The sequence below is a fragment of the Myxine glutinosa genome, chromosome 4 (genome assembly GCF_964187855.1).
Source record: "Myxine glutinosa chromosome 4, kmMyxGlut1.1, whole genome shotgun sequence".
NCBI classification, from domain to species: Eukaryota; Metazoa; Chordata; class Myxini; order Myxiniformes; family Myxinidae; genus Myxine; species Myxine glutinosa.
In genome coordinates, this window is record NC_136264.1 from 181,219,041 (window position 1) to 181,244,645 (window position 25,605).

At 44.8% G+C, this 25,605-nt stretch overlaps 1 protein-coding gene across 4 annotated transcripts in view; it reads left to right on the forward strand.

Annotated features, from left to right (window-relative positions):
• The window catches only part of LOC137416735 (sodium- and chloride-dependent taurine transporter-like), a 157,672-nt gene that overhangs the window by 109,795 nt on the left and 22,272 nt on the right, over positions 1–25,605 (forward strand). For all 4 annotated transcript variants that reach the window (XM_068102355.2, XM_068102356.1, XM_068102354.2 and 1 more), the window contains 3 exons: positions 9,323–9,425; positions 13,351–13,451; positions 13,595–13,765. In XM_068102355.2, the coding sequence (XP_067958456.1) occupies positions 9,323–9,425; positions 13,351–13,451; positions 13,595–13,765 (375 nt within the window). The remainder of the gene's footprint in view (positions 1–9,322; positions 9,426–13,350; positions 13,452–13,594; positions 13,766–25,605) is intronic.

Below are 25,605 nucleotides of genomic sequence, written 5' to 3' on the forward strand. Positions count from 1 at the left end.
TAATATAGAAATGTAAACTTAACACAAACTTTGGGGGATTTCCCCGCTTGTTGTCATATTACTGAGCCAGTAAACTTCCGACCAATGACATGTGCTGAATGTGTGGAGTAAATGCAGCTTGCAGCCACAATGGCGCCCTCTATAGTAGTTTTGTCAATACGGACACCCAGAAAGGCCACATTTCATAGTATACAAAACAGGTAAATTACAATAATATAGCCCTTAATGAATGAAGTGTATGGTTAAATTCTTTGTTAATTAAACTATAGGTATTTTTGCAAAAGGAAAATCTTGAGACATTTACGTTTATATCTATCTATAATTCCAGTAATCTCTGTGTGTTTGTTTGTACGTTTGTACGTTTGTACGTTTGTTTGTCTGTGACCGCTGTTTCTCGACAACCACGGGTCCGATATACTTTAAACTTGCCAGGTATATTGCTGGGGACCCGAGGATGTGCCTTTTCAAGGTTTCATATTAATCGGACAATTACTTACCGAGCTATGTCCAAAAAACGATTCAACCAATCAGAGAGCAGCGAGCTATCGCGTGTGCCGAACGTGGCGGACACACTCTGCCTCGGATGGCACATTTGAGAGCGTATTCATTTATTTCACGTTTGCAAACTATGTTGGCGCTATGTTGGCGTTAAACTATACACAAAGAATTAAGTTAAGCACCCCTACACAACGAATTAAGGTAAGCACCCCCTAATATATATTCTTTGTGTATATGTATACATTGGCATATATTCTAAGGTATGTGAGATCAAATAATGATTGGTATGACATTAGCAATTATCCATTGATGAAATTGAGTGATGAAAGTGAAAAAAAGTGATTGGTTGAGTCAGTGATCCGATCACGTGGGTCCTACACACGTTATTGACGCAAAGATCGCTAGAGGTCTTCTCAGAACAATGACTGTACGTTAGAAAACATAAACGTCATCCACACTGTCCGTGATGGACCTATAGCTCCATACTTAAATTGAGGTGAAAATATGCCTAAAATTCCCAAAAAGTTTCACCTTAAATTATTCAGAATAAAATATTGAAAACGGCATGATTGTTATGTTTTTATGTGACCATAATATCACTTCTCCAGAAAATATAGCAATATCATGGGTATATTACACTGTTTTGACGACAACAAACTTGTAATGTGCGAGGTTGTAAAAAAACGGGGGGGGTGCTTAACTTAATTCTTTGTGTATATGTTTTAAAACTAATAAAAACCATTTCATGTAAATAGAGGGGGGGGGGGGGATTGTCACTGTACTCGCACGAGCAGATGGCGGAAGTGCCTGACCGCCAAGTGAAGTCCGAGCAACTCGCGGTCGAAGGTACTGTAACGGCGTTCGGGCGGGCGAAGCTGCCGGCTAAAGAACGCCAGCGGTTGCCAAGCTCCGTTTTAAAACTAATTAAAACCCCGGGGGGATTGTCACTGTACTCGCAAGCCGTTCGCCGTTCGCTTTGGCGTTGCGAATGGACCAAAACATTTCATGGACCAAACCATTTCATGTAAAGCGTTCGCCGTTCGCTTTGGCGTTGCGAATGGACCAAAACATTTCATGGACCAAACCATTTCATGTAAATAGAGGGGGGGATATAATTTTAGATATAGATATAGTACGGGCATGCCCTAGGTATCGGTAAGGCTCAACAATAGACATGGCATATAAGTAGTGTCCAAGTAATGAAACAGTTTGAGACAGAGGAGTTACTTACCATAGGATATTGTTGCAGCCAGGAGACTGCTGGCAACGTTATCTTTAGTGGATGTAAAACAACCGCATCACTAAGAAACCCCTATGTGGTTGGTTTCCACAGCACTACCCGGCACATGGAACCAACCTGAGATGGAGAGGCAAAGTGAGGCAAGACATGACTAAGTTTAATATTGATGAAGACCGTTGGGTTTGTGTTGCTCTAGAAAGAGATTTTTGGCGAACGAAATGCAAAGACGTGTGTCAAGAATGTGTATCAAGATGAAAGGTGTATCAAGAAGGTGTATCAAGAAGGTGTATCAAGATGAAAGGTGTTTCAAGAAGGTGTATCAAGAAGGTGTATCAAGAAGAAAGTGAAGATGCACAATGCAAACCATGATGCTGCTATTTGTGCTATTTCCAGACAAGAACTGACAAGTGATCTTGCCAATTTCACATGCAATACATGTCAGAGATCCTTCAGAAGACGACAAGCATTGCAATCCCTAAATGCCTGACATCTGTCCATGCGAAGACAGGACAAGCGTGCCAACGATCTCAATTTTACACTTGTGGCGGAAGGCATTATCTGTAGGATGGCCTTCTTTCAAGTTTCAAGGGGTGTGTGTGCATGTGCTTCTACATGTGCGTGTGTGGGTGTGTATGAGTGTCATTTACTTAATAACATATTCTGGTACCAGTTATCTGGCATGCCTCAAAAGGTGCCGCAAGATGGCAAATGAAACAAAACCCACTGGCTACTTTGGGCAGGATTTTGACCAGGGTGTCAGAAAACAATGGCTTATGCTTTGGAAAAGAAACCGTGAGATAATGTCCACTACCAACCAGTCTTGGGAGATGGGTTCACAGCTTAAAGTCTGATCTAACGTATAGCAGACTTATTCAAACAACACCAAAGCTCTGCATGCAAAAAACGAGGGTAGCCATTTTTAGTTGTATCAGCAATATAACCCAGACAAGACGGCTCAAAGGTGAGTGCATAGCTTTCTCTGAGCTATTCTGCTAGTCCATTCTGAATCCTTGAGTTCTGGGTTCGATGCCAACAAAAATAAATAAATAAATATGATTTACCTTAGAAATAACTTTAGTGCAGTAGGAGGCCATTATGTCCATCAAGCCTGCATAATGGTGCCAACCTATGGTTGTTTGGCTGTGCTCTATCCTTTTAATATGCTGAGAATCAAATATGGAAGCAGCACATTCAGGTGAATCTGAGCTGGTACATCGAGAAAAAAAAGAGAGTACCATTGAGAGCTTTTCACTGGCAGTAAAACAGGCACTCTTACCGAAGTACAATCCCCATACACCAGGAGTAGCAATAAAGCGTGGAAACTGATGTGGGGATGGGTAAGGTTTGACAGGTGCATTTGACTGAGATCAATCAATCAACATATGTGTCAGCCATCAGGGTCTCCTTCCTGAGCCACTTCCCCATCCACCGTGTTCCCCCACCCAACTACCACTCGTTTGATAAATCTGCCCTTTCGTGGTAATACCAGTGGCCTCCGACCCCCCGTGCATTAATCTGGTCCAGAGTCATTTGTTTTAATATTGGTGGAGTACTGAGAGTGAGAGTTTCATTACAAGGGATGAGGTAAAATGGTAACTCCCTCATGCATACATGTAATTGCTTTTCACATCACCGAGTAACAGCAAGAACACTCCAGTTCTTCGATTTCTACATGTCTGTGTGTCTTAGACTTTGTGCATGTTTTCCTGACAGTTAGATGCTCGCAATGGCATCATGCACAATGGGTTCGTTTTTTGTTGATGTTTGTTATGATATAATTTTAAGGTAAATTGTAAGTACTAGGGCATGCCCGTACTATATCTATATCTAAAATTATATCCCCCCCTCTATTTACATGAAATGGTTTGGTCCATGAAATGTTTTGGTCCATTCGCAACGCCAAAGCGAACGGCGAACGCTTTACATGAAATGGTTTGGTGCATGAAATGTTTTGGTCCATTCGCAACGCCAAAGCGAACGGCGAACGGCTTGCGAGTACAGTGACAATCCCCCCGGGGTTTTTATTAGTTTTAAAACATAGTTTAACGCCAACATAGCGCCAACATAGTTTGCAAACGTGAAATAAATGAATACGCTCTCAAATGTGCCATCCGAGGCAGAGTGTGTCCGCCACGTTCGGCACACGCGATAGCTCGCTGCTCTCTGATTGGTTGAATCGTTTTTTGGACATAGCTCGGTAAGTAATTGTCCGATTAATATGAAACCTTGAAAAGGCACATCCTCGGGTCCCCAGCAATATACCTGGCAAGTTTAAAGTATATCGGACCCGTGGTTGTCGAGAAACAGCGGTCACAGACAAACAAACGTACAAACGTACAAACAAACACACAGAGATTACTGGAATTATAGATAGATATAGCCCTTAATGAATGAAGTGTATGGTTAAATTCTTTGTTAATTAAACTATAGGTATTTTTGCAAAAGGAAAATCTTGAGACATTTACGTTTATATATTTTAAATAAACATAAAATGTGGCAGCCATTTTGAAAAGCAAGATGGCTGCCATTCATTTGTTTACCACAGTATATTGAAAGTATACATTTTTAACCTTTGACATAAACATTTGGGGGTATATAGCCACCAAAATTTATTTCATATAATATTGATAAGTCGAGTTATCGTCAAAAAGGGTTCACAAATGGTGGCCATTTTGAAATCCAAGATGGCCGCCATCTGCAGCACTTCAGTTTTTGCCAACATGGTTTTTCTTGTTCCTTAGGGTCTAAATAAGGTATCTAGCTCGGTGGTATGTTCTAACCATTAAGTGCCCATGGGATTCTTTATCATGACATAAGCTCCCTGACTAAACATGTTTTTCACTTGGAAGTTGTGGTTTACGATGTGTAAATATAGGTATAAAAAGTCGGTTTAATGCATTTTAATTCCAGGCTATAAGGCAAGAAAAGGTGAAGACTTTGAAAGGGGGTTTAGACTTTCTATAGGCACGGTACTTTTACCAAGTTTGGTTAAAATCCCATCACTGGTTCACAAGTTAGCGCAGTAAGATATTTTTTACCTGACAGGACCTTTGACCTTTTGACCCCATAATCTAATCAGTTTATCTTTACATCATTATGCATACTTGTACCAAGTTTGACTTGGATCCCTTCAGCCGTTCTTAAGTTATTGTGATAACGAAAACCTATCATGGACGAACGGACAGCCGGACGGACAACCCGAAAACATAATGCATCCAGCGACTTTGTCGCAGAGGAATAAAAAAAATGGAAAAGGAGAGCAGATACAGTCGTGGCCAAAAATATTGGCACCCTTGCACTTTTTTTCAAATAACTCACTATTTTCTCTAAAAATAAGGTGAAATTGACAGAAGTGTTTGGTCTCCACAATTCTTTATTTCATTGTTAATATTACGGAACTTTTGTTTTTGATTCAGAACTTAATATATTGTTTTAAATCAAGAAAATAAAAAGATATGGCATTTACAAAATTATTGACAACCCAGATTAAATATTTGATAGCAAAGCCTTTGGACAAAATAACTGCAGTCAAGCACTTCCTATAGCCATGAATGAGCTTCCTACACATCTCTACTGGCCGTTTGGCCCACTCTACTTGTGCAAACTGCTCCAGTTCTCCCAGATTTGAAGGGTGCCTTCACCCAACTGCTGTTTTCAGATCTCCCCACAGGTGTTCAATGGGATTTAGATCTGGACTCATTGCTGGCCACTTCAGAACAGTCCAGCATTTGGTCTTGAACCATTCCTGGGTGCTCTTTGAAGTGTTTGGGGTCATTGTTCTGCTGCAAGACCCATGACCTTCGGAGACCCAGCTTTCTGACACTGGGTTGAACAATGCGCTCCAAAATGCCATGGTAATCTCCTGATTTCATGATTCCATGCACACATTCAAGGCACCCAGTGCCAGAGGCAGCACAGCAACCCCAGAACATCACTGAACTTCCTCCATGTTTGACTGTAGGGAAGGTGTTCTTTTCTTTGAAGGCTTCATTTTGTTTTCTGTCAACATAGTGATGATGTGCCTTACCAAAAACTCGAATTTGGTCTCATCTGCCCACAGCACATTCTCCCAAAAGGCTTTTGTTTTTTTCAGTTGTGTTTTGGCAAACTCCAGTCAGGCTTTCTTCCGTCTCACTCTCAGCAGTTGGATCCTCCTGGGTCTCCTACCATAGAACCCCCTTTCATTGAGTTGACAAAGGATGGTGCGAGCTGAATCTGTCGTACCTTGTGTCTGAAGGTCAGCTTGAATCTGTTTGGCAGTTGATCGAGGTGCTTTCTCCACCATTTGAACAATCCTTCGTTGCAATCTTCGATTAAGTTTTCTCTTGTGGCCACGTCCAGGGAGGTTGGCTACAGTGCCATGGGCCTCAAACTTTCTGATAACATTGCGTACGGTGGACACAGGAACATCCAGGTCTCTGGAGATGGAGCTGTAGCCTTGAGATTGTCCATGCTTGGCTTCAATCTTGTGTCTGACCTCTTTAGACAATTCTCTGGTTTTCATTCTTTTCTCCATGCTCATTGCAGTACACACAGTGACACAAAACAGCAGAATGACTCCTTTTCTCCATTCAAACTGGTTGAATGAGTGATTTTTGTATTGCAGGCACCTGCAACTCACGCCAGGCGAGTTCAATTCCAAAGTAAAGGGCAATCCACCTGCTTGAAATCTAATTATTTCCAACAACTTCGAAAAGATGCCAATAATATTGTCAGGGTCATTTCAGGATTTCTGTGTGGAATAAGCTAAGATTTCGTAATTTTTTCAGCTTTTTTTGTTTTGTTCCACTGCAAACCAAAGAAATACATTTGTGGATACCAAAATACATTTTATTTTCAATTTTCTGGAAGAAATGGTGCATTATTTGAAAAAAGTGCAAGGGTGCCAATATTTTTGGCCACGACTGCACGTAACAAATGATTGCAATGTGCAAGTAAGAGGTGGGGGTGGGAGAGCGGGTAATTGGGGTGAGAAAAGATCAGTTGCAGAGATGGAGTTTCACCTGAGATGGTAGTGGAATGCCAATCAGACGCCCTGGAGAGAAGTGTGCAATTAAACAGAATGAGGCACATGGTCTATCAGAGAGAGAAGATGCCCAGAAGAGAGAGGAGGACCCTGATGGAGGCCCAGAAATTTAAGTGTTCGGCAATACACAGACGCGCATCACAGCTAGGTTTGAGCAAAGAGTAATTACCCTGCGCTCGCGAAGCGAAAGGCAGGGTTTAGCATTCGGGTACGTACATGTACATACGTGCGTGTCTGCATTTCAGGAAAGTTAAGTGTGTGCCATTTCAGCATTTAAAAAATTCATTTTCTCGGCAACCGTTGGTCTGATTGACATGAAATTTTCACCATAGGATGGTCTCCTCCTGTAGAATATTTCAGTGAATATTATGACGCCACAGGTCACGTGGTACGGGCGCCATCTTGGAAAAACCAAAAAAAATTGCACCTCTATATCTCAAAAACCGCTGCACAGAAATAATTGAGACAGGTCTCATTGCAAAGAACTCTCCATTCGGAATAACATATGTGAATGATGACGTCATAGGTGCCGCCGTTATGACGTCATAATTCGACAAGTAAAAAACTTTATCCGATCAGGATGAAATTTCTTGAGCATCTTCTCGGTATAAATTGATTCAGAAATAAAATCATAATGACGTCGTAGGTCACGTGGTTTGGCCGCCATATTGCTTTGAGTGAAAAGCCTGAAAAACCACTAAAATCCAATTTTCTCAAACGACTGAATAGATTGAGGCCAAACTTTGCAGGCGGAATCACATACCCATGCCGAACAGAAAAGTCAGCGAGCATGACGTCATGCGTCACATGGTTTCACAGTTATGTCGTTTTTGAGCATAAACTTTTAAAACTTAGCTCCTCCCTCATTTTTGATGCTATCGAGGGGAAACTTCACAGATGTGTTCAGCATATCAGTCTACTAAAATGACCTTTTGGAATTTGCGATAGGTCACGTGGTTTGGCAGATAGAAATAATTAAACGAAAATATTAAAAAATATTATAACTCTTGAACCGCTTCATTGATCGACGTGAAACTTTATATTATAGTAGAGGTCGTGAAGTGTAACAAGTGTGCATGATTTCAAGATGATTGGATGTATGGTCTGGAAGCTAGAAGTTGTTATTTCGTGAAAAAGAAGAGTATTCTAGAGTGGACAATGAATTAATTATCACACTGCACATGACGAGCAGGCAAAGTACGGAGCGACCTCACGGGTTCATTTTGACCTCAAATAGAATTCTGACTTCAGATTTTGTCAATCACAGGTATATTAACACACGACCAAAACAGATTTGGCGAAATTCCGACGATTTTTGATGAAAATATAACATTTGTGTCTGCATTTCAGTAAAGTAAAGTGTGTGCTGCGTCAGCCATATGGGGAATAGGTGTTGTTAACGATGACGTCATTGGTGCCATAATTATGACTTCATAATTCGACAGGGACAACGCTTCGTCTGATAAGTTAGTTAATTTATTGAGCATGATCTATGCAATAATTATTTGGAGAATATAAATTTATGATTTATGATGTGTGAAAAAAAAGTTGTGACCAAAAATGTGTTTTTTGTTAATTATGTCACAATCGGAAAAAGCAGGTCAATATCAGGTGACAATACGATATCACACAAAGACAATATCAGGTGCACAACTTCAATGCAGTTCCACTATTTTGATGCAACAACATATTGGAAGGCCAAGCAGTGTTTGACATTCTGCGTTGTCAAAATTTAGCGATGACAACGCATTTTATTTCACCTTGACCTTTAACTCAGAGGGGTATGATGTAAAAGAAGCATAGATGCATGCACCTTTCTCGAGGCTATCTAGAGGGGACAATTTTGTTCCGATCAGACTAAAATTAGTCAAGTTATGGGGAAAATGTAAGATTTTCTAGAATTAGATGATGACCGTAAAAATTAGGTCAAGGTCAAAAATATTACGTCAACCCCATATATTTTATTCCCATTATCGATGTCAAATTTCATTCCGAAAGTACCAGCCAGCTCAGAGATGCAGCTCAGCAGAAAAAAAGTGAAGAAAGAAAAAACCGAAATGTTTGCTTAGTACTCGTCAGGGTCGAAGAAACTCTGAAGTACAATTAAGATTGGGGATACTAATTGTAGAAACAAACCCTACAACAGGTACAAGCCACTCCCGATTATATAGGGGGAGGCTGAACTCGCCTTTTCGGCTTCAAAGTTGCAGTTAGATTGGCAAGCAGAGTTGACTAAACTACACGTGATGAGAAGATAATAAGACGGTATATTTGTACTGCAAAGATACTGCTGTGGAGTCTTCAACATCTCGAGCTCACTAAACTCTTTACCACATACACCAAAGCCCAAAACAAAGTCAAAGCAAAGAGCGAGTCATGTCTTATAAGAGCTTAGTTTCCACATCGGGGATTGTCAGCAGCATATTTATTTGTTTTTAATCTGTGATTTGAGACCAACATTTGGCAATTACATTTTTGTCTCTTAATTTTAAATTTAATGCATCTTTCCAGGTTTGCTGAAACTGTGAATGATCGAGGACGCTGTTGTCATTTTGCAGGGTGGGATGTACGTGTTCCAACTGTTTGACTACTATTCCTGCAGTGGGTTTTGCTTGCTTTGGCTTGCTTTTTGGGAATGTGTTGCCATCGCTTGGATTTATGGTAAGGCCACCCTCTTACTCCTCCTATTCTTCTTCTTCATTGACCTGTTTGCTCATCTATCTCCATCCCCATCCCCTCTATTTCAGGAATTTAAATTGCCTGAGCTCAATTTAACAGCTCAATATTTTATCGATCCTATTTGTCAAGGGGACTTGGTTAATCTTAAATCAACAAAGACTCCTAAGTATAACCTTATTTTTGTATGCATCGTAAAAGCTTGTGGAAGAGCTCGAACCCACAACGGATCAGGACGCAACATAACAAATTGACCAGCAGAAGAAGGGAGAAATATCAACACCAGGGTAGAAGGAGAAATTATATGGACATGGACAAACAAGGGACGCAGGTAATGATGGGCAGTAGGGGAGAACACAAGGGATGGAAAAGATGGATACAGAAGCAAATTTTGGAAGGGTGGGGGTGGTTTAACGGGTGTAGAAAATATTATGGTTTTGCATGGGGGATGATTGGAGACGATGGTGAACGGCGTCTTGAAGACCTGGAGGGAAGAATGAGATTGAAAAGTGTGGAAGTTGGTTCCACAGGTGGGAAAAAGAGGAACAAATGAGTGGAGGTGAGCATTGGTTCTGGATTTTTTGGCAGTTTCACCAGGAGGGGTTTGCTGGTCGACCACGTGCCTCCTGCAGATACCTGGGAGAGACAACGCACGGAGACGGCACAGGGTGCAAGACCAGAAAGGAGGTGGAAAAAGACAGAGACATCACCAACCTGTCAGTAACGGTGAAGTGATAGGCCCATGGACTCGGCCTCATCGCGAGAGATTCCAATGATTTTGAAAGCCTTGGTTTCCATGGCATCAAGCTGCCATTGAAAGCCTTGTAGCTTTATTGGAGCTCATTTGTGTCAAGGAAGGACTTTGCACGACGGAGGATGCTCACCTGGCATCTGGCTTTGGAGGCCACTTTTAAAATGTGGTTTTCCCAAGAGAGATCATGGCTGAGAGTGAGACACAAGAGTTTGAGTGACTGCACCTCTGCGAGAGGGTTGTTGAGAAAGTAGATTTTTAAAATTATTTTTTTGTATACAAGATCGAGGCTCGTGGAAGAGATAACATTGATCACAAAAAGACAAACTGACACATAAAACATAAAACATATGATAAAGGGAGCGGGAGATGAGGAGTAGAGCAGGGACATCGGGAGATCTGTGGGAGGGAGAGCACTTGGTGGAAGGAGGCATGGGAAGGTGGGGGGGCAGAGGTTAAAAAAACAAAAACAAATGGACACTGCTATGTCTTCAGGAAAGAAGTCTGTATTTCAAAAAAGTGGATCTGGGGTGATTTAACGGGGGTAGAAAAGATCAAGGTTTTGGATGGGGGAAGATAAGAGATGGTGGTGAACAGCTGTTTTAAAGAACTGGAGGGAGGAGTGGGATTGAAGGGAGTGGGGGAGTTTGTTCCAGAGGTGGGAGAAAAGGGGAATGAAAGAGTGAAGGTGAATAGAGAGTCTTGATTTTGGCAGTTTAACCATAAGAGGGTTGCTGACAGATCTTGTGCGACCTGTAGGAATATTTGGCAGACACAGCACAGAGAGACCTGAAGGAGCAAGGCTGGAGAGGAGTCGGTAGAAGACAGAAATACCACCAACCTGCCTGCGGTGAGTGAATGAAAGGCCCTCAGAGTTAGCTTCATCGTGGTAGATTCCAATGATTCTGAAAGCTTTGGTTTCAACAGCGTGAAGCCGAGCTCGGTGCGAGGCAGGCGCACCTGCCCAGAGGGGAGAACAGTATTCTATTGAGCTGCGGATGAAAGCCTTGTATGGTGTGAGGAGCTCAGGTGTGCCAAGAAAGGACTTCTCACGAAGGAGGATGCCCAGTCGACGACTGGCTTTGGAAGCCAGCTTGGAAATGTTGTTTTCCCAGGAAAGAGCATGGCAGATAGTGAGACCCAAAATGTTGAGTGACAGAACTTCTTGGAGAGGATTGTTGAGAAAGTGTGGCAGATGTCATCTTGGCAAAGACATATTCCAAGTGTTTGGCCAGTGTATAATTTTGTAAAGATCTGAAAGAGGCAATAGCTGCTGCCCAACTGTCAGAATGATGAGGGATGTCATGGTAGAGAGTGGAGTCATCAGCAATGAGATCCGTTCTAGAACACTGCCTTGGGGCACGGCAGCCCTGGCAGGGAGCGGAGAAGAAAGGGTTCTTTTGAGAGCCACATGTTTGCGACGAGAGTCAAGGAAGTCAGTAATCCAACAGTGGAGTTGGCTTTGGAATCCATAGGCGAACACAGTTTGGAGAGTAAGGCCAGATGCTGGACTGTATTGAAAGCTCGTGATATGTCCAGAGAGAGAGCCCTGATCTCATGTCTGGTTTTGAGGGCGTCTATCCATTGTTGGGAGAGTAGAAGCAAGCACATACAAGGTAGGGTGACCAGGTCTGAATCCGAATGAATGATCTGCAATGAGGCTGTTGGAGAAAAGGAATGATTTTATGTCAACTGTGATGATGGATTCCATAACCTTGCTGATAATTGGAAGTAAGCTGATATGTCTGTAGTTAAGGGTTCTGTTTTTGCACCTTTTGTATATAATTCTTTGATGTTGGTTGATTTCCAAGCAGATAGAAGATGACCTAGTGTAAATGACAGGGTGTAAAGGGCAGAGAGGGGAAGTGGAAGAGCAGCCGAGCAGGTTTTTAGGACACGTGAGCTGATGCCCTCCGGTCCAGTTGCAGAGTCAGATTCGAGAGTTGTCAGAAACTTATCCACCTTCTCAGGTGCAAAAGACACAATCCAGGAGCAGTTAGCTATGACACTGAAGGGTAGGTACAGAGATAGCGAGGGATTGGGGACACAATATTTGGAAGCAAACACGGAATTGAGACAATCCCGCCTTCTCACGAGCCGAGTCGGCTGTGGAGTCATTTGAAGTGAGGGAAGGAATGGAAGCAGAGCATACACCAGATACAGACTTGATATGTTGCCAACCAGGTTTAGAGGCATTAGACAATTTTGAGAGTTGAACCTTGAGGTTGGACAGATGTTGTTTTCTGGATCTCCTTAGAGTGGACACACACTTGTTGCAGGATTTGCAGAATGATCTGAGGTTGCCTTTGGTTGGATTTTCTTTGGTTGGGTTGGAGAAGATAACTGATGACGAGATGGTATAAATCTGTACATATGGAAGATCATGTTTCTGTGGAAGAATTCCCAGGCTGAATTAATATAAGGGGTGGTAGATATTGGAGACCAGTTCTGAAGTGTCATTGCTGCCTGCCAGTTTGCCTGAGTGAATTGCCAAACTCGCCGGCCATGAGGCTGTTCTCCGAGGATGACCAGAGATGTTGACCTTCACAAGCACATGATCAGATGAGCAAATTGGACAGAGCAAGATACATTGGGGAAGCGGTTGGTCATCCCAAAACCAGAAGGGAAAATTTTCCATTGGGAGAAATGCAGGTGGGGAAACTTTACAGATCGAGTCAGTCCCATGGAGTCACAGAAGTCCTTTGCAGAAGTGCCATGGCTGGTGAGAGAGATACCAAGACCCAGACAATTGGCATGGTGACAATTGATGTCACTACATATGAGGAAGAGAGAGTTGGGATGAGTGGTTAAAAGTTGATCCATGTCGTTTGAGAGAGATGGAGATGTCGCTATTGGGAGGACAGTACAACACACAGTCAAACATGAGGTGGGAGAGGAGGGGAGTAACAGCCAGAGGTACTCCTGGTGTTTGGGAGGTGTAAGAGCTGTTCACAAAGTGAGAAATGCAGTTCTTTGAGAATTATCCTTTAAATAATTGTGATTTAATATCGACTTACCTTTTGTATGTGTAACCTGCGTATTGAGTACATCTCCATGTGTTGAGTATGTAAATATGTATTGAGTGCATCTCCAGATGAGCCAAATCCATATAAGGTTGTATATTTTTGAGAAGAATGGTGTGGGTCTTTCTCTATACAGGTGCAGACCGCTTTTGCATTGCCATCGAGGACATGATGGGCTTCCCTCCTCATCAATGGATGAAATGGAGTTGGATGCTTGTTACTCCATTGCTCACTCTAGTCAGTGATTACAATGTATTTGTGAAGTGTAATTGGTTTGAAAGGATGTTGTTCTGGCAAAATCATTATTATTCACTATTTTACGTTGCCATCAGTTGAAAGTTTTCTCTCTCTCTCTCTCTCTCTCTCTGCAACTCCTTCAGGCATCCTTTATGTTCACTTTGGTGAAATTTGAGCCACTTGTTTACAACAAGGTGTATGTGTACCCTTCATGGGCACAGGGACTGGGCTGGTGCATGGCTCTATCCTCTATGCTCTGTGTACCTGGCTATGCCATCGTTCGTCTCGTGGGGACAAAAGGTTCTCCCTGCGAGGTAAGAAGAGATTGGGATGTGGGGGAAAAGAGAAGTCAAGAATGCAGTAAGACATGTTTGTATGCATCAAACTGTTCCTTGACCACGCTAATATACAACTTTTGAAATGACGTAATCTGCCTCAGAATGCTCGGTGAGAATTCACAGAAACCCCATGAAACTGGGGTCATCAGGGCAGCCGAACATATGCAAGATGAGGATAGTTACATTAAATGGCTCACAACGCTTCTAAATTAAGCTGAAAATACTTGGAAAAGTAATTGAGAGAACGGCATGTGCCTCTGCACAAGGAACGACTTGGATAACCTTCTCAGCTCCTTAAATGGGCAGCTGCTTGTTGTACAAACTCCCAACCATGTGGGTTGGTGCATGGTCCTAACGGTTGCAGGCATATGCTACACAAACCCCCCAATGGATCGCTAACAGTAAATGGACAGTGCATCTGAATTAGGTGCTTCTGAACACTGATGGGAAGGACATATCTGAGACTTGTGAATGTACAGGGTAAGTTTAAGACGAAGATATTTACTCTTACTCATGTTGAACGGGGGGTGAGGGGGAGGGGGCTACCAGGGCTGAGAGCTATTACAAATGTATTATTTGTTTGGTTCTAGGGCCACAAGATAAACTAGAACGGCACTCGCAAGAGTGCATACCCTTGCCAGGCCGAACAGTTTACGTTTTGTGTCCCACTAATAGGCCAGATCTGCATCCGAACCTGAACCAAAATCAAATCGCCTTGTGCTTGTCACTTACCCAAGTCATTCACCAAGTTTTGTCACAAGTCATCCACAACCTTTTAAAATATCATGCTGTACAGTCGGACCCCGCTATTCGCGGGATCTGCGAATTTGCGGTTGATAAAATGCAACACCTTTCTCTATTCGCGGGAAAGTGTCCTGCGAATTCGTGTTTTTGTTTTATATTTGCGGCCGTGTCTGCATCCCCCCCACCTATTTTTCAGGCGCGCAAGAAAATATTTCACGAACCGCTAGCTTGACACATTTATAAAACCCATCTTTTACCAGCCACTAGTGGGCCCGTTGGTCCATTGTACCAAATTTCCTTTGGTCTTCATGGCCTTGTAGCATACCTGCCTACCGGACTCTGGGATATTTTGGGTCCACGGAGTCTTTTCGGTCCTTGGTGACTTTTGGGTCTACTGGGTCTACTGGGTCTTCAGGGTCTTTTGGGTCCTCAGGGACTTTTGGGTGTTTTGGGTCCTCTGGGACTTTTTGGTATTTTGAGTCCTCAGGAACTTTTGGGTCTACTGGGTCTTCAGGGTCTTTTGTGTCATCAGGGACATTTGAGTGTTTTGGGTCCTTTGGGACTTTTGGGTCTTCTGGGTATTTTTGGTCATCTTTGTCTTTTGGGCCCTCAGGGGCTTTTGGGTGTTTGGGTCCTCGGGGACTTTTGGGTCTTCTGAGTCTTTTTTGGAGTTCTTAAGAATCTTACAGGGTCTTCAAAGGTCGAAGGGGTCTCGGCAGTCTAAAGAGTTAAAAGGTACATTTAAATAGTACGTAATTAATTGATAGACGTCAAAAAGTATGCCTCACACACACACACACACATCTCGTTTTTTCATTTATGTTACTCAAAATTCTGTCTCTCTTACACACACACACACACACACACACACACACACACACACACACACACACACACACACACACACGTTAGGGATTTACCTCCCAGCACACCCCCAGGGATGATCATTTGACCAAACTCGGACAGTTACAGGAGAATTTATTAAAGGAAGGGGATACACATGTACATGGGAAAGCTGCCGTATAAGCAAGTAACGGGCCAGCTTCTCAATTAGTACTCAGCAGGCCAGGGTTTATATACTGTACAGAAAATAATGAAAGGAGACTTCAAAGATAGGAGGAAAGGCATAAAAATTGGGGGCTGTTTAGTAAGGGAAAAGCTGTCTTCTCATCCATGCATTTTTGCCCAAGGTCGGAGCCTTGCATAACTTCCACAACAGGCTATGTTATTACAGTCTAGGGGTCGGTGCTGCCCGGGTCTGTTCAGTTCCCAGAATGCTCAAGGGCTGCCGAGTAACAGAGCCAAATGGATGAAATCCCCGACACACACACACACACACACACACACACACACACACACACACACACACACACACACACACACACACACATATACACACACATATATGTACTAGCAAAAGTACCCGGTGATGCTGGGTCACGATGAGTCGCTTCCTGACTGGAATATGATATACACAACCTGGGTCCATCATCTAGAGGGAATTTTCATTTTTTTTTTTTTTTTTTTTGTGTACAGAGTCGAGGCTCGTGAAAGAGCTAACATTTATCAAACAAACAAATCAAACAAACAAGCAAACAAAGTATATAAAAAGGGGAGCGGTCGATAATATGGGGAGAGAAGGGGAGGAAGCACACAAACATTTGAGAGCAGGGACATCAGGAGATGTTTTTGGAGGGAGAGGGCCTGGGGGGAGGCAGGATAGGTATAAAACGCAAGGACACCAAGGACTTCCAGGAAAGAGGTCAAAAGTCACCTCAAAAAAGTGGATTTGGGGTGAAATTAGCGGGGGTAGAAAAGATCAAGGTTTTGGGTTGGGGAAGATAAGAGATGGTGGTGAACAGCCGTTTTAAAGACCTGGAGGGAGGAGTGGGATTGAAGAGAGTGAGGGAGTTTGTGCCAGAGGCGGGAGAAAAGAGGAATGAAGGAGTGAAGGTGAGCAGAGAGTCTTGATTTTGGCAGTTTAACCATAAGAGGGTTGCAGGCAGATCTTGTGTGACCTGCAGGAATATTTGGGGGACAGAGCCCAGAGAGAGCTGGGGGAGCAAGGCCGGAGAGGAGTCGGTAGAAGATGGAAAGACCACCAACCTGCCTGGGGTGATTAAGTGAAAGGCCCTCAGAGATAGCGTCATCGCGGGAGATTCCAATGATTCTGAACGCTTTGGTTTCAACAGCGTGAAGACGAGCTAGGTGTGAGGCAGGTGCACCAGCCCAGAGGGGACAGCAGTACTCCATTGAGCTGCGGATGAAAGCCTTGTATGTGGTGAGGAGCTCAGGTGTGCCAAGGAAGGACTTCGCACGATGGAGGATGCCCAGTCGGCGACTGGCTTTGGAGGCCAGCTTGGAAATGTGGTTTTCTCAGGAAAGATCATGGCAGATAGTGAGACCCAAAAGCTTGAGTGACAGAACTTCTTGGAGAGGATTATTCAGAAAGTAGATGGGAGGGTTGTCCAGTCGGTCTTTTCGGAGAGACATCGTAAGAGTGTGAGATTTGTCAGGATTGAAAGACATGTTCCACTTGTTTGCCCAGTCTGTGATTTTGGCCAGGTCTGCAGAGAGTGAGGAGGCTGCAGACTGCCGATCTGAGGGATGAGGAATGGAGCGGCAGAGAGTGGAGTCATCAGCAAAGAGATAGAGAGGATTTTCAAGAGAGTCAGAGAGATCATTGATGAAGACCAGAAAAAGCACATGGCCCAGAACACTGCCTTGGGGAACTCCAGCCTGAACAGGAAGAGGAGATGAGAGAAACCCATTCAGGGCCACACGTTGACGACGACCAGAGAGGAAGTCTGCCAGCCATGCGTGGAGACTTTCATGGATACCAAAGGAGGAGAGTTTGGTTGGCAGAGCGGGGTGCCAGACCGTATCGAAGGCACGTGATATGTCGAGGGAGACAGCTCTAATTTCCTGTTTGGCATTGAGGACCTCCATCCATTGTTGAGACAGCAGAAGCAGCATGTCCAGAGTAGAGTGACCTGGTCTGAAACCAAATTGATGATCAGAGAACAAGCCATTGGAGAAGAGGAAAGATTTCATATCCGAAGCAATGATGGATTCCATGACTTTGCTGATAATTGGGAGAAGGCTGATTGGTCTGTAGTTGCTAGGATCTGTTTTTGCACCTTTTTTGTGCAAAGCGGTGATGTTGGCTGATTTCCAAGCAGATGGCAGTTGACCTTGAGCAAAAGAGAGGGTAAAGAGGACAGAGAGATGGAGTGAAAGAGCGGAAGAACAGGATTTTAGGACCCGTGGGCTGATGCCGTCAGGTCCAGTTGCAGAATCAGAGTCGAGAGTTGACAGAAACTTTTCCACCTTGTCAGGAGGAAAGGACACGGAGTCCAGGAGCAGCTGGGTACGACTGGGTATGGTGGGTACAGAGAGGGATGGGTTTGGGACACAAGATTTAGAGGCAAACACAGAGTTGAGGCATTCAACTTTTTCACGTGCGGAGTCAGCTGTGTAGCCATTTGAGGTAAGGGAGGGGATGGAGGGGGATCAAACACCAGAAACAGATTTGACCAGACGCCACCAGGATTTGGAAGAGGGAGACAGATAAGAGAGTTCGGTCTTGAGAACGGAGAGACATTGTTTTGCCTGGCTCTCCTGAGGGTGGACACACACTTGTTTCGGGCTTTGTGAAAGGAAATGAGATTTCCTTCCGTTGGATTTGCTTTCCAGGAGACGAAGGCAAGTTGTTTCTGGGCAACAGCCTCACCACAAGATTCCGTGTACCATGGACAGGAGGAAGGGTATATATATATACCCTTCCTATGGAGGGTTCTGGATATATACCCTATAATATATATATATATACAGTCACATGAAAAAGTAAGTACACCCCATGTAAAGTTTTGACTTTTTCAACATATTTCAACATACAGCTATTTGATCTTCATTTCAACAATATTGATAGATAAAGGTGATATAATCTATCTATAATTCCAGTAATCTCTGTCTGTACGTTTGTTTGTCTGTGACCGCTGTTTCTCGACAACCACGGGTCCGATATACTTTTAACTTGCCAGGTATATTGCTGGGGACCCGAGGATGTGCCTTTTCAAGGTTTCATATTAATCGGACAATTACTTACCGAGCTATGTCCAAAAAACGATTCAACCAATCAGAGAGCAGCGAACGATCGCGTGTGCCGAACGTGGCGGGCACACTCTGCCTCGGATGGCACATTTGAGAGCGTATTCATTTATTTCACGTTTGCAAACTATGTTGGCGTTAAACTATGTTTTACAACTAATAAAAACGAATTTGCGTTTCATTCGCTTTCCTGCGCGTTTGTGCACGCGATGGCGATTTCTTTACCAAACTCCGGAAGCCGTTCGCTTTGGACCAAACCATTGCATGTAAATAGAGGGGGGGGATTGTCACCACTCGCAAGCCGTTCGCTTTGGACCAAACCATTTCATGTAAATAGAGGGGGCGGGGGGGGATATAATTTTAGATATAGATATAGTACGGGCATGCCCTAGTATAACAAATATCATGAAACATTTACATTTTGTAGTCCATTGTATAATTTAAATAAACATAAATGCAAATTTCGTATGTGGAAAAAGTAAGTACACCCATGGCTCCAATAGGTGGTATTGCCCCCTTTGGCAGAAACAAGAAAGTAGGCGTTTCTTATAACTGTCTACCAGTCTCTGACATCGACTGGGAGAAATTTTTGCCCACTCTTCCATGCAGAATTATTTCAGCTGTGCGATGTTTGAGGGGTTTCTTGCATGCACAGCTCGTTTCAAATCCCCCCACAACATCTCGATGGGATTTACATCCGGCTTTTACTTGGCCATTCCAGAACCCTCCATTTCTTTCTTTTCAGCCATTCCTTGGTGGATTTACTGGTATGTTTAGGGTCATTGTCATGTTGCAAGGTCCACCTTCGGTTGAGCTTCAACTTTCCGACAGATGGCCTCACATTATCCTCAAGCACCCTCTGGTACAATGAAGAATTTATAATGCATTCTATGATGGTGAGCTGCCCAGGCCCTGATGCAGCAAAGCTGCCCCAAACCATAATATTTCCACCACCATGCTTTACAGTTGGTATCAGGTTCTTGTGGTCAAATGCTGTCTTTGGTTTTCCCCAAACATGTCTTCTGGTACTGTGGCCAAATAGCTCTACCTTTGACTCATCTGTCCAGAGCAAATTGTTCCAGAAGTGCTGGTCTTTGCCTAGGTGTTCATTGGCAAACTTTAGTCTTGCCCTGATGTTCTTTCTGGACAGCAAAGGTTTCCTCCTGGCACACCTCCCATGTAGATAAAATTTGCGCACCCTCTTTCTAATTGTAGACTCATGCACTTTGACATCAACAGTGGCAAGAGCTACCTGTAGGTCCCGTGATGACATTCTGGGGGTTCTTAGAGACTTATTTCAGCATCTTGCGGTTTGCTCTCCGGCTGAACTTGCTGGCAGTTGTTTGGAATCTTCTCCACTTGTAGATGATCTTCCGGGCAGTCGAATGATTGATTTCAAATTGTTTGGAGATCATAAATCCCTTACCAGACTCGTAGGCATCTATAACCTTCTTTCTGAATGCCTCAGAGAGCTCTTTTGATCTAGGCATGGTGACGCCGCACACTTCAACAACAAAGAGCAAACCAAACTAAATGTCTGAGGTTTAAATAAGGCCAAGTCAAAGTTCTGGAATGGCCAAGTCAAAGCCCGGATCTAAATCCCATCGAGATGTTGTGGGGGGATTTCAAACGAGCTGTGCATGCAAGAAACCCCTCAAACATCGCACAGCTGAAAGAATTCTGCATGGAGGAGTGGGCAAAAATTTCTCCCAGTCGATGTCAGAGACTGGTAGACAGTTATAAGAAACGCCTACTTGTTGTTTCTGCCAAAGGGGGCAATACCATCTATTGGAGCCAAGGGTGTACTTACTTTTTCCACATGCGAAATTTGCATTTATGTTTATTTAAATTATACAATGGACTACAAAATGTAAATGTTTCATGATATTTGTTGTCTTATGTCACCTTTATCTATCAATATTGTTGAAATGAAGATCAAATAGCTGTATGTTGTGTTACATATTTATGTGAATGTGTGTGAATTACCATTCAGGTCTTTGCTTATCCGTGTGTAGTATATTAAGTTGTTGTGTAGTTGTTGTGGTTGGAGGGTCAGGAGCCCTTCTGAGGGAGTGGCCGGAAACGGAAGTGACCGGAAACGGAAGAGAAAAAGACACGAGGAAAAAAGGACGAGTATTATTCTTCCTCGCCCCGCTCCGACCAAAAGGCGGGATCGACCTTGCGCTGCGTGGAAAAGCGGCGTTCCGAAGCCTGTCTGGCGAGAGGAATCACCGGGACGTGTACCTGCCCGGTGGAGACGTCAAGTGACGTGGGGCCGTGCATCGACCCCGCGTCTGGTATCGTTCGCGGCACCATCTAAACAGACGCGTGCGGGTCGCACGTTGGGGCCCAACGCGCCTTGCAAGCGGCGTGGGGTTTGGCTTGCTCTACCGTACCCGCTCCGCGTGGCCACGAGGGGCTGCAGCCACGGTGCCTGGTACGATACCTGCCCGGTGGAGAAACGTCCACCCGGGGTTCGTTCAACCGCCCGAGTGCGGAGACGCCGACCAGTATCTTGGTCAGGAGGGGCCCAGAGACATTGTGAGGAGCAGAGACCGAAAGGGGGTGTGAGTACTCACCGGGACACACACATATATAAGATGGCCATCTTACTCATAGGGAATTGATTGTGGCTGGGAAATATTGTTGATGGTTGTGTATTGTTGATTGCTCGGGGAAAATCTCCGTGGTTGTGTCATTGGAATTGTATGGTATCATTACCATTGGAAATATATCCTTGAACATCAGTTGTCTCCTGGGTGAAATTCATATGGATTGCGTGGCGAAAGCGCATATATAGTACAGCTTGCTGGCAGAGTTCCTCTCACGGTCCGGGGGTCACCGAGACCAGGTATTCACCGAGGGGACCACGTAACAGAATTGGGGGCTCGTCCAAATTACGATTTGCGGTTTCGCAATTGGGTCTACGTCCGGGATTTAAAATTGTATAAAATAATAAAATAATAATATTTTTTATTAATTAAAATTTATTAATTAATTATTAATTGGTAATTTTTTTTTTGAGAAATTGGGGTAAAGTCTTGGGTGAAGGTTAACAGGTGTTAACGATAGGCACCATGGCGTTTGTGGCACAGAACTTTGGGGTAACACCGAGTGAGGCACAGTTCCGAGCGTTGCTAAAGTCGGACCTCTTGAAATTGGCCAAACATTTTAACTTGGAGGTCCGAACTAATTTGAGGAAGGCAGAGTTGCAGGCCACGGTGATACAATCTATGGTGGGATTAGGAACATGGGACGAGTTAGCCTGGGAGTGGCTACCCGAAGAACCAGAAGACGTTGAGCTCTGGAAACTGGAGTTGCAATTACGGAGCCAGGAACGGATTAAAGAAGAAGAAAGGAAAGCAGAAAAGGAAAGAGCAGAAGAAGAAAGGAAAGCAGAAAAGGAAAGAGCAGAAGAAGAAAGGAAAGCAGAAAAGGAAAGAGCAGAAGAAGAAAGGAAAGCAGAAGCGAGGAGAGAAGAGAAACAAGCAGAGGAAAGGAGAGTGGAACGAGAACTCCAGGAAAGGTTAGAAGGGAGAAAAGCAGAGGAGAGGAGAGCTGCAAGGGACCTCGAAGCAGAGGAGAGAAAAGCGGAAAGGGAATTAAAGGAACGTGACATGGAGCTTCAGCAAGAAATCAAATTCAAGGAGCTGGAGTTAATGAGAGAACGGGGAGAGGCACCACCCTTGCTGACGGGGTCGACACCTAACCAGAAAACCTGGGATGTGGGCAGACATGTGAGGCTGGTTCCACCGTTCAGTGAAAAAGAAGTCGCGAAATTTTTCCCACACTTTGAGAAAGTGGCTCGACAATTAAACTGGCCGGAGGAGGCCTGGACCATACTCGTGCAAAGTGTGCTGGTGGGGAAAGCTCAGGAAATTTATTCGGCGCTACCAATGGACCAATGTGCAGATTATGAGGTACTGAAGAAGCACATCCTCAAGGCCTATGAGTTGGTTCCGGAAGCTTACAGGCAAAAATTCAGGAATGCCAGGAAGAGGGAGAGTGAGACCCATGTGGAGTTTGCCAGAGTGAAAGAAAACATGTTTGATCGGTGGTGTGAGTCAAAAGGAGTCGGGAAAGACTTCGAGACATTGCGGGACTTGATCCTGGTGGAGGAATTCCAGCAGTGTGTCCACGAGGACATCAAAGTGTACCTGCAGGAAAAGAAGGTACCAAAGTTGTGGGACGCAGCCACCATGGCAGATGATTATGCCTTAACCCACCGAATAGGGGTCCACGAACCTAACTCCTCGCCTAGATCTCCGCAGGGGAGGTGGGGAACAGCAGGTGCGGAGAACGACCATACATGGCGGCGGCCTCGAGATGATTATGGGGACAACTATGATACCCCACCGGTTCGAAATCAGAGGGATGCGGGCCCAAGACAAACTTATAGTTCGGGGGGCCCGAGGCAGACCCCGAGTTTTTCCTCCGGGCCTACTTGCGCGTTTTGCAAGAAACCTGGACACTTGATGTCCAGTTGTTACCTCATGAAAAGGGACAACCCAGAGCGGAGTCCGACTATTACAACTCCGAATGCGATGGCTAGCGTAAGAAATCGCCATCAAAAGGGTTACCAACCATTTATTTCAGAGGGGTTTGTGTCACTGGATGGAGCCTCGACTAACCGGAGACCGGTTAGGATATTGAGGGACACAGGGGCCCATCAATCTTTAATGCTTGAAGGCATTTTGCCATGGTCCGAGGAGACGGCAACGGGGGATAGTGTTCGTTTACAGGGGATCGGGGGCGGTGTTAGTGCTCCCCTTCAGGTCATCCAGTTGGAGTCCGATTTGGTGTCAGGACCGGTCACCGTCGGTTTACAAGCCACGCTTCCTGTAGAGGGTGTATCTGTGGTTATCGGGAATGATTTGGCCGGGGGTCAAGTTTATGGTAACCTGAGGGTTGGTAAAGAGCCCAGCAGGGAAAATAACACCACACCAGCTCGGGATGGCGACAAAAGTGCCAAGTTATTTGTAGGGGGACTGAACTTCAAAACAGAGGAAGAAGTTCTGACCTCTGTCTTCAACAGATATGGGCCGCTGGTGGAAGTGCGGTTGGTAAGAGACTGGGAAACGCAACAGTCAAGAGGGTTCGGCTTTGTCACGTTTGCCAGCACAAAAGACGCCAGAGAGGCAGAGAAGAATTGGAATGGCAAGGATTTGGAGGGTCGGACCATAACAGTAGGGAAGGCATTTCGTAGGCGTCGAGAGGTCTACAGGAGAGGACAACTGGGCGGTAGTTTTGGTGGTGGCCGCAATCAATATTATTATGGAGGCTCCCTGAGTTACGGCCGCTCCCGAAGGAAGGATTGGCAAAGTAGTGGCCGAGAAGGAGACCGCTATTCATGGGACTACAGGGACCAGTGGTCCCACCCTAATTATTAGGGAAGTTCTGAGAAGTTGAAGCACTGAAGGCGGCGGAGCCGCCGAGCCAAGATTCCTACACGAATTAACCGTGAACGCCGTTCCTAAAGGCGTCCATGTAGTGAACTTTCATGCACGGACTAACCGTGAACTCCACGTTCCTCAAGGCGCCCATGTAGAGAACTTTCCTGCACGGACTAACCGTGAACTCCGCGTTCCTAAAGGCATCCATGTAGTGAATACTCGGCTTGGCCTCCTGGAAAAAGTGCTATCGAGTTGCTTAACTTTGGATCTTTGATCAACCCCTTAACCTTCATTCCCAAGAAACTGACGGTCAAAGTCAGAGGGTCATGAGATGGAGTTTGATTTGGCAGGGACAATGTCGTTGTTGGTACTTAGTCCAGAGGGAGTAATCTGGAGGGGTTGTGGTGAAATTTTGGTTGCTTTATTTTTAAGTGATAACTGTGCCCGGGGGGAACGGATAATGTGGGGGGGGGGGGTTGAGTTATCTGGTTTGTTTCTCCAAATTGGCCGGCAAAGAAAGTTTTCGCTGGGTTCAAACTTTCTTTCTTGAAGGGGGGGAGTGTTACATATTTATGTGAATGTATGTGAATTACCATTCAGGTCTTTGCTTATCCGTGTGTAGTATATTAAGTTGTTGTGTAGTTGTTGTGGTTGGAGGGTCAGGAGCCCTTCTGAGGGAGTGGCCGGAAACGGAAGTGACCGGAAACGGAAGAGAAAAAGACACGAGGAAAAAAGGACGAGTATTATTCTTCCTCGCCCCGCTCCGACCAAAAGGCGGGATCGACCTTGCGCTGCGTGGAAAAGCGGCGTTCCGAAGCCTGTCTGGCGAGAGGAATCACCGGGACGTGTACCTGCCCGGTGGAGACGTCAAGTGACGTGGGGCCGTGCATCGACCCCGCGTCTGGTATCGTTCGCGGCACCGTCTAAACAGACGCGTGCGGGTCGCACGTTGGGGCCTAACACGCCTTGCAAGCGGCGTGGGGTTTGGCTTGCTCTACCGTACCCGCTCCGCGTGGCCACGAGGGGCTGCAGCCACGGTGCCTGGTACGATACCTGCCCGGTGGAGAAACGTCCACCCGGGGTTCGTTCAACCGCCCGAGTGCGGAGACGCCGACCAGTATCTTGGTCAGGAGGGGCCCAGAGACATTGTGAGGAGCAGAGACCGAAAGGGGGTGTGAGTACTCACCGGGACACACACATATATAAGATGGCCATCTTACTCATAGGGAATTGATTGTGGCTGGGAAATATTGTTGATGGTTGTGTATTGTTGATTGCTCGGGGAAAATTTCCGTGGTTGTGTCATTGGAATTGTATGGTATCATTACCATTGGAAATATATCCTTGAACATCAGTTGTCTCCTGGGTGAAATTCATATGGATTGCGTGGCGAAAGCGCATATATAGTACAGCTTGCTGGCAGAGTTCCTCTCACGGTCCGGGGGTCACCGAGACCAGGTATTCACCGAGGGGACCACGTAACAGAAATGGGGGCTCGTCCAAATTACGATTTGCGGTTTCGCAATTGGGTCTATGTCCGGGATTTAAAATTGTATAAAATAATAAAAT